At 42.9% G+C, this 10,110-nt stretch overlaps 1 protein-coding gene across 1 annotated transcript in view; it reads left to right on the top strand.

Moving 5' to 3' along the window:
* Positions 1–2,828: 2,828 nt before the first annotated feature.
* Positions 2,829–10,110, top strand: part of LOC135542069 (coiled-coil domain-containing protein 3-like) — a 36,191-nt gene continuing 28,909 nt past the window's right edge. The window contains exon 1 of the mRNA XM_064968699.1: positions 2,829–3,521. Coding sequence (XP_064824771.1) covers positions 3,166–3,521 — 356 coding nt within the window. The 5' untranslated portion in view covers positions 2,829–3,165. The remainder of the gene's footprint in view (positions 3,522–10,110) is intronic.

The following is a 10,110-nucleotide window of genomic DNA, read 5'->3' as shown; positions in this document are numbered from 1 at the left end:
CACTGTGTTCTTGGGGACATTCAATGCTGCAGACATTTTTTGGAAGCCTTCTTCAGATCTGTGCCTTGACACAATCCTGTCTAGGAGCTCTACAGACAATTCCTTCAACCTCATGGCTTGGTTTTTGCTCTGACATGCACTGTCAACTGTGGGACCTTATTTAAACAGATGTGTGCCTTTTTTATTTTTAATAAATGTGCAAATACTTCTATAACATGTTTTCATTTTGTCATTATGGGTGACTGTGTGTAGAGTTATGAAGAAAATAATTGAAAAAGTCAAGGGATCTGAATATTTTCCAAATGCACTGTATGTGGGTCTGTAATGGGTCACATTTCTCTGCTCAGACATTGCATGCATCAACAAATATTTGCCTGCCACATTATCAAGCAGATTAGATTTTTTTTACCTTTATTTAACTAGGCTGGTCAGTTATGAACAAATTCTTATTTTCAATGATGGTCGAGGAACAGTGGTTTATTAACTGCCTTGTTCAGGGGCAGAATGACAGTTTTTTACCTTGTCAACTCAGGGATTCGATATTGCAACCTTTGGGTTACTAGTCCAACGCTCTAACCACTAGGCTACATGCCAACCCGATTCTTGTAACATATGATGTGGTTAGCTGATATGTAAAATACTTATCCATGCATTGTAAGATCTGGTATGCGTCAGCAATTCCTGGGTTGCAGAGGAACATGCCCATGAAGAGTTACTAGAACAAGGACCGGAACGAGGAGCTCCACCCTCTCTCTTTGCAAGTTACAGGCAAGTCTATGGGCCAAATGTCCCTTTCCCTTCCGAAATTCGAATGACCAGTGATGGAAAAACCTATGCCCAGGAACTATTCCTGCTCCCTAGCTATCGGTGGTCATAGTATTAAGGCAAATCCACTGTACCATTTCTGTTTATGTGGCGCTTGCACAAAAATAAATAAATTAATATTTGGGTCATGTTTGCTATTTATTATATTTATTCATTTATTTTTGTGTGGGCGCCACATGTCGCCAACGCAAGATGCCGCCCTAGGCGCCTATGCGCCCATGTCGCCTATGCGCCCATGTCGCCTATGGGCCCATGTCGCCTATGCGCCCATGTCGCCTCCGCCACTGCGAGTCCCAGGCATTTATGCAGCGCGAACCGTGCGCACATGAACCCAGGATTTCCCAATTCAGATTGTGCTGTGAGACAAAGGTGTCAATAACATGAAACACATCCTCACCCGTAGTTCTCCTTGTTAGCTTCTTGCAGAACAGAATGTGCTCATTAATTTCCTAAATGTTTATGTATGGCACAAACGCGATCAAATTTCCTTCCCCAATGACATCAGTCGATTTGTCCAACTGCAGAGAAGATGGACCGGAATTAATATTTTTTCAGCACCTGATCAATGGGGCGCAATATCAACGCCCATGTCCTCTATCATACAGCACACTACGTTATTTGACAATGGTACCGTCTTCAGTGCATCAACTGCTGTCTTATCAATCATAGTTTCTGCGAGGATAACAGCAGCAGGCACACTAGCGCACAGAGCAAATGATCACGTGCACTCGGCGCAAGCAGAGGATCAACCATTGACCCAAAGCTCGGGCGCGCAGTAGCAGAAACTCTAGTTACAAAATAGACCTATAAATATAAAATAACTAGAGATCTCACACCAGTGACCTCAGTAAATGTTTTCCTGCCTATTAAGATTAAAATAACTTGAACATATATTTTGTTGGTAATATTTTTCCCAGTATTTTTTTCTTCACATTTAAAAAGAAAATCTTCCCACTTACTCACGAGACTGTCCGTGTACCCCCAGTTGGGAAACACAGGGCTAGCCTATATGTTGGGTTTTGGCTGACCCATGTCTGGCTGATGTGGGATTGATATGGGCTCGCCTGTGTTGAGCTTGTTGTGGGCTATGCTGTGTGGGGCTGGTGTGGGCTTAGTGTGGGATACCCGTGCCCACCGAATAACAACATATGGGTCATGTTTGCTGGGTAATCTCGTTCCTGGATGAGGTTACCAAAGAGAAGACAACTGGGGGCTCTTCTGCTGTGAAGGACATTCCCATGACAGAGGTGCAATGCAGGGACACAGACATGATGTTACATGTCAATGTATGAGCCTACTGTTCTGCCTGGGGCTTTTGAGCCGAAGACACTTGGGAAATATACAGTATTCTTGACCTCTGACACTTAGCAGCAAATCATATATTTTTCAGTTACCAGGCTGATTAGAACGTTATCTGGTGGTCTAATTTGCTCTTAGGTGTAGCCTAATTTGTGACTGCACCCTCAACTTGTTATCACACGTGGAGTGGGCGGGCCCCAGTTCATCATATCTCAGAAGCCATGACCCCATAAGACATAGTTTGTGTCTGTGATAAGGTTGCTGTTGTGAGGGGCTGAAAACGAATTTCTTTAAGTACATTTTACAAGGCTTATTGTGATCGAAGAAATACAGAAGTCCTGAAATAAACCCAATATTATGTGATGTTGGAAATGTATGGAAGTAGACCATGGTCTGCAATTTTGGAGGATTATAAAAAAAACATTCGATAGGCTCTCAATGTTAAGCAATGGCACTGTTGATAACCCCGATCAATCAATCACATGTATCAGTAGATGTCAAAAAGGGCCGATACAGAAACTCAAACAGCAAGCAATGCAGCTGTAGAAGCACGATTACCCCATGCATGTATAATTGAGAGAGGTTATGTATTATAAAGTGTTAGGTAATAGACAAGGTGTTCTCTTGGCTAGTCATAATAGCCTACTTTAGTGCGTGTCAGATGTCAAGCGCACAGAGAGCCTCTACTCACAGGATCCAGGGAAGCTGCGCGTAATTTTATATCAGCACTCACAGTGTAGCCTGGCGTGCAGGAGGGGATGAGGGAAGAGGGTTTAGCATAAGTAACTGCTATTGTATTTGAATGCAACAATTTACTTTATGTCACTTTCCTGCTGTTATTTATAAAGAGAGCCTACGTGTATGTTACCTGTCACATATTGGTGCTGCATGCGCTGACAAGCCCATGGAATACAGTCGTGCCTGACCGTTTGATGAGAAGTCAGTGGTCCTGGTCCTGTAACTCTCACCAGCCCGCACACCCTTCACTGCCTGGAATTTGTGTTTCATAGTGGCTGCAATCGAAACCCTCAGTTGACAGATATGGGTGCTATTTTTGCGTTGATTCTGGCGACCTGTCTGAGCGGGGTTTGGGGATGTCAGTTGGCCCACGACTGGAGACCCCAGACTGAGGCGTGCCGTGCGGAGCTCGCGGAGATCATCGTGTTCGCCAAGGTGCTTGCGCTGCACAAGGACTCGTACAGTGTGTATAACTACCTGCCTTGGCAGTATGACACGGACCTCTTCTTCTCCGCAGAGATCGAGCTGCAATGCGACCAGGCGTGGGGCAGCATGCTGGAGGTCCCCACTGGCTCCCGGTTCAATGTCACCGGGTTGGGTTACTTCCCCTGTTACTCCTACAGCGTCGTGGAGAACAGCTCTTACTATTTCTTTCTGAGGTAAGAGACGGTGAAGTGCTGGTGTTGATGGAGGAGCGTTTATCACTTTTAAGCAAGTTTAAATACTGAAATAACACAAGTACAATACACCAGAATATAGACATATAGTGATGTATTGTTTGTGTCTAGATATAATATAACCCTTACATTTTCAGCGGTGTTAACCTTTTTACAGTTTAATGAGAAACTTTTGTCTGATTAATAGACACGAGGTGGAATAGAGTTGAGTGCTGGGTCTGCCCTTGGGATTGTCTTGGGATATGTTTAGACTTTGGACGACCCAAGTGGCAAGCAAACACAGCAGGAAGAATCAACCAAACCGTGGGTGTATGTGTGCGCGCAATATAATAGTGTGTCATATTGTGTAGCTAGATTCCACAAACGGTTTTCTCATGTGAGATAAATATCAACAGATTGAAAAGATGATTAGATTCAGGTCGTTTAGAAGTAACCCCTGTATTTTATTTGTTAGATAATTTATAAACAGCAGGTGTGGATTAACAGTGAAATACTTACTTACAGGCCATTCCCAACACTGCAGAGAGAAAAATCTAGAGAAAATTATATAAAAGGGAATACATACACAATGAGTAACAATAACTAGGCCATATACACGGGGTACCAGTACCGAATCAATCAATGTGCCGGAGTATGAGATAATTGAGTTTAATACAGTGCCTTCAGAAAGTATTCACACCCCTTGACTTTCTCCACATTTTGATGTTACAGCCTGCATTTATAATTGATTACATGTTGATTAATGTGTCACTGGCTTACACACGATACCTCATATTGTTAAAGTGAAATTAATAGAAAATTAAAAGCTTAAATGTTTTGAGACGGTGAGTTCGCCTGTCCCGAGTCCGTATGGGAGTTGAAGCGATGGGACAAGACTGCAATTACAAATTGGATATCGCGAAATTTTGGGGGAAAACGCCCCACACCCACCGCCCTTTGTTATGGCAAGTCTAAATAATTTCAGGAGTAAACAATTGCTTAATAAGTTGCATAGTATCACTCTGTGTGCAATGATAGTGTTTAACATGATTTTTAAATTGATTACCGCATCTCTGTACACCACACATGCAATTATCTATAAGGTCCCTCAGTCGAGCAGTAGATTTCAAACACAGATTCAACCACTAAGAACAAGGAGGTTTTTCCAATGCCACAAATAAGTTCACTTATTGGTAGATTGGTACAAAAAAAAATCAAAACCAGGCATTGAATATGCCCTCCATAATTATTGGGACAGTGAAGCACTTATTCTTCTTTCAGCTCTGTACTCCAGCACTTTGGATTTTACATTATACAATGACTATGAGGTTAAAGTGCAGACTGTCAGCGTATGTATATTCACTTATGTATATTAAAGTAGTCAAAAGTTGAGTATTTGATCCCACATTCCTAGCACACAGTGATTACATCAAGTTTGTGACTCTATAAACTTGTTGGATGCATTTGCTGTTTGTTTTGGTTGTGTTACAGATTATTTCTACGTTGATGTGGATGCTACCATGATTACGGATAGTCCTGAATGATTCCTAAAAAGTGATGAGTTATAAAGTTACAGATGCACAAATCATGCCCCCTCAAATTCTAACCTCTCCCGTTATTGTAATGGTGAAAGGTTAGCATGTCTTGGGGGTATGATATTTTTTTGGTGTCTGTAACTTTCTCACTCATCATTATTCACGATTCATTCAGGACTATCCACAATCATGGTAGCATCCACATGGATGTAGAAGTGTTTAGAAACATATTCTATTATTATTTATGATAAAAGTGACTCCAAAATTACACATGTGGAGTACATTTTTTATTTCACTGTCCCAATAATTAGGGCGGGCACTGTATCATTGAGCATGGTGAAGTTATTAATTACACTTTGGATGTTGTATCAATACACCCTGTCACTACAAAGATACAGGCATCCTATCAGAGAGACTTGAAAAGCAGAGATATTATATATCTTACTGAAACCTGTCTGGATGTTGACACTATACACGTAGTACTTGGTGGAGTCTCCATACAGCGGCAAGATCATATGGCTGCTTCGGGGAAGTCGAAAGGAGGTGGAGTGTGTTTTTTTATAACAACTGGTGTTCATAACAACTGGTGTTCTGCTTCAAGTGTGAAGGAAATCTCAAGCTTTTCCCCACCTGATATAGAATACCTCTGTCATGCCTGCTCCCTCTCTCCCTCTCCGGCGCTGGAGGGACCAGGCTGTACTTCATTTCGCACATCTGTCACCATCATTACACGCAGCAGTGCTCATTGGACTCACCTTGACTCCTGCCCTTTGTTAATTTCCCCGTCTATAACTGTTTGTTCCCTGTGTCCGCATTAATGTCATTATGTGTTCTTGTCCAGACGCTATCCTGTCCTGTTCCGTTCCATGTCCGTTGATAATTAAATGTTCACTCCCTGTACCTGTTTCTCGTCTCTACCAACGTCAATCCTCACAACCTCATGGTCATCTTCAGACCCTTTAATCTATCAAGAGAGTTCTCATTTGAAATTATCATGGCTGTCTATGTAACTTCACAAGCCAACACCACTCTGGCAGTCAACAAACTGTATGAGGCCATAAACAAACAAGAAACAGCTTGCCCAAAGGCATCGTTTCTGGTGGAAGGAGACTTTAATGCATGGAGACATTAAACCATCCTTCGTCACTTCTACCTACAAGACTCCATCTCCACTAGGGGCACTAAATGTCTAGACCACTTTTATTCTACCCACAGAAATGCATACAAGGCCCTCCCTTGTCCTCGCTTTGGCAAATCTGACCTGGACTCCATTCTCCTTAACCTGTTTACAAACAAAACTCAAGCAGTAAGTATCAGTGATGTGCTCAATACAGATGAAGCAGAAGCGAGGCGACAAGACCGTTTTGCTAGTACAGACCGGGATATGTTCCAGGATTCATTCGATAGCATTGAGGCCTTTACCACATCAGTCACGGGCTTCATCAATAAATGTATAGACGATGTCCTCCCTACAGTGACTATAAAAACTTTTCCAAACCAAAAACCCTGGATTACAGGCAATATCCGCACTGGGCTAAAAGCTAGAGCTACCACTTACAAGGAATGGGACACGGACATGGACTCGTACAAGAAAGCTCACTCTGACTTCCGACAAGACATCAAACATGCAAATGGACAATATAGGATGAAGGTGGAATCCTGTTACACCAGCTCCAACGCTTGTCATCTGTGGCAGGACTTGCAGACGATAACGGATTACAAAGGGAAACATAGCCATGCAGAACTCCCAAATGAGCTAAATGCCTTTTTATGCTCGCTTCAAGGAATATAACTTGAAAGCCCCTGTTTTTTCAGATCTCACTCTCCATGGCTGATGTGAGCAAAATGTTTTAACAGGTTAACACTTACTAGGCCATCAGACCAGACGGAAAACCAGGGTGCATTCTCAAAGGATGCCCAAACAAACTGGCTAGTGTCTTCACAAACATTTTCAATCTCTCTTTGTCCCAGTCTCTAATCCCAACATGTTTCAAGCTGACCACCATTGTCCCTGTTCCTAAGAGCTCCAAGGTAACCTGCCTAAATGACTATCGCCGTGTAGTACACATCGGAAATTATGAAGTGCTTTGAAAGGCTGCTCACGACACACATCAACACCATTATCCCAGACACCCTAGACCCACTCCCATTCGCATACCGCCCCAAAAGATCCCTCCCACCTGGATAGCAGGGTGAGAATGCTGTTCATAGATTACATACAGCTCAGCCTTCAACACCATAGTCCCCTCCAAGCTCATCACCAAGCTAAGGACCCTGGGACTAAACCCATTCCTCTGCAACTGTATCCTGGACTTCCTGATGGGCCGTCTTCAGGTGGTAAGGGTAGACAACAACATCTCCACCATGCTGACCCTCAACACAGAGGTCCCTCAGGGGTGTGCTTAGTCTCCTCCTGTACTTTCTATTTACCCAAAACTGCGTGGCCACGCACGACTCAAACACCATCATCAAGTTTGCTGACGACACTACGATTATAGGCCTGATCAACAACGGCGATGACTCAGCTTACAGGGAGGAAGTACGAGACTTAGCAGTGTGACACAAGGACAACAATCTCTCCCTCAATGAGCTGATCGTGGACTATAGGAGAAAGAGGGAAGAGCACGCCCCCATTCACATTGAGGGAGCTGTTGTGGAGTGGGTCGAGAGCTTCAAGTTCCTTGGCATCCACATCACTAAGGACAAATTAACATGGTCAACACACACCTGCACAGTCTTGAAGAGGGTTTGGCATGGGCCCTCGCAAAGCTCTACAGAGAATGGTGCGGACAGACCAGTACATGACTGGGGCCGAGCTCCCTGCCATCCAGGTCCTCTTTATCAGGCGGTATCCGAGGAAGGCCAGACAAATTGCCAAAGACTCCAGTTACCCAAGCTATAGACTTTATAGACTTTTCACTCTGCTACCATCCAGCAAACGGTAATGGAGCATTGGCTCTCAGACCAACAGGCTCCAAGACAGCTTCTACCCCCATGCAATAAGACTAAATAGTAAATTAATGGTACCCGACTATTGACACTGACTCTGTCTTGCACTGACCCTACGCACACTCACTAGACTACATATACAAACCATTTACACACACACACTCACACACACTACATTGCCACTCCCAGATAAAATCCACACACATTTACATATATTATGTATGCACTCACACACACACACACACGCATACTGACACAGCACACTCACACACACACACTTTCACACACATCATTTGCTGCTGCTACTCTGTTCTTTAATTTACTCTTATTATTATCTATCCTGATACCTAGTCACTTTACCCTGCCTTCATGTACATACTGTATCTACCTCAAATACCTCGTACCTCTGCACATTGATCTGGTTCTGGTACTCCCTGAATATAGCTCCGTTCTTGTATATTTTATTTATTTTATTCCTTGTGTGTTACTATTTTTAAACTCTGCAATGTAGAGATGGGTTCATAAGCAAGCATTTCCAGGTAAGGTCTACACTAGTTGTATTCGGTGCATGTGACAAATAACATTTTATTTGATTCGATTTTTGTAATGCGTATGCTCGTCATCGGACTAGGGATTTTTTTTTTGTTGATGAAAAGCAACGGAATAGAGCAAAGCACAGGTAAAATCCTAGTTGAAAACCTGGTTCAGTCTGTTTTCCAACAGACGATGGGAGACAAATTCACCTTTCAGTCGGACAATAACCTAGAACACAAGTCCAAATATACACTGGAGTTGCTTACCAAGACGACATTTAATGTTACTGAGAGGCCTAGTTAGAGTTCTGACTTAAATGATTTCAAAAATCCATGGCAAGACTTGAAAATGTCTGTCTAGCAATGATCAATAACCAACTTGACTGAGCTTAATGCATTTTTTAAAGAATAATGTGCAAATATTGTACAATCCAGATGTGAAAACCTCTTGGAGACTTACCCAGAAGGACTCACAGCTGTAATCGCTGCCAAAAGTGAACGTAACATGTATTGACTCAGGAGTGTGAATAGTTACGTAAATTATTTATTTCTGTATTCAAAATTTTATAAATGTGAAAAATGTTTTCAATTTGTCATTATGTGGTATTGTGTGTAGATGGGTGAGAAAAAAATGATTTCATCCATTTTGAATTCAGGCTGTAAAACAACAGAATGAGGAATAAGTCAAGGGGTCTGAATACTTTCGGAAGGCACTGCATCTCCCTTGGTGTTAGAGGAGAACAACACAGCAGTCATAGAAAAAAGTGGCCATGACTTTCCAGCTTGTGTAATTAGAGGCTGACAGTTCCCAACCGCTTAAGGGAGACCCTCAAAGCTAGGAGTTTAAGCTGATGGTGTTATCTCCACACCAACTACAGGCTGGCTGGGAAGTCTTTTGTTTCCCAAACATGGAACAACCCTGCTGAATAACACCAGCCTTCTGTTCTGGGAGATTAACTTGTGCCGACACGTTTAACTGATGTCTCAAGTATTCCTGTGTTCCTTTCATTCTCAGCACCTAGAACAGATAAGTGCACAGTCATTCAAAGTCTTTCAAAGGCATTCCAGTGTGGCGTGTTCAGCTATCCCGCATGGAGGTTCACCGCCAAGTACAATAGTGACCGTGTGTTTAGATAGTCAAAGGGAAAGAGTGTGTGTGTGTGTGTGTAGATGAGTTGGATGGCCAGCTGCATTTTCAATCATTTTTTGAAGATCCCAGGTTCATAGGCCCCCTGCTGCCAGTCCATATACTCAAACACACGCACACACTCCCACATGAACACATAGACATTAACACAGACTACATGCACGCACGTTTTAAACGCACACAGGAAATTGTGTGTTCCGTTTGAGAGGACAGGTTGATGGTGTCCTGATGTAGCCCTTCTCCATTATTGGGAAATCCTAAAGGCATTATTGGGGGTTTTGCTGATCTGAAAGGGTCCTCAACTACAAGCCGTGGGGATTAACCCTGCAATCAGACAGCAACTATGGGAGGAAACAACCTAATAAGGGTTACAGTAAAACAGCCCGAGACATTGACATTCAGTGTGCTGCGTTAAACTGTCACTAAAA

This window comes from Oncorhynchus masou, chromosome 6, assembly GCF_036934945.1.
Source record: "Oncorhynchus masou masou isolate Uvic2021 chromosome 6, UVic_Omas_1.1, whole genome shotgun sequence".
Classification (NCBI taxonomy): Eukaryota; Metazoa; Chordata; class Actinopteri; order Salmoniformes; family Salmonidae; genus Oncorhynchus; species Oncorhynchus masou.
The sequence above is the reverse complement of the archived record's forward strand: the minus strand, read 5'-3'. Positions and strand labels throughout refer to the sequence as shown.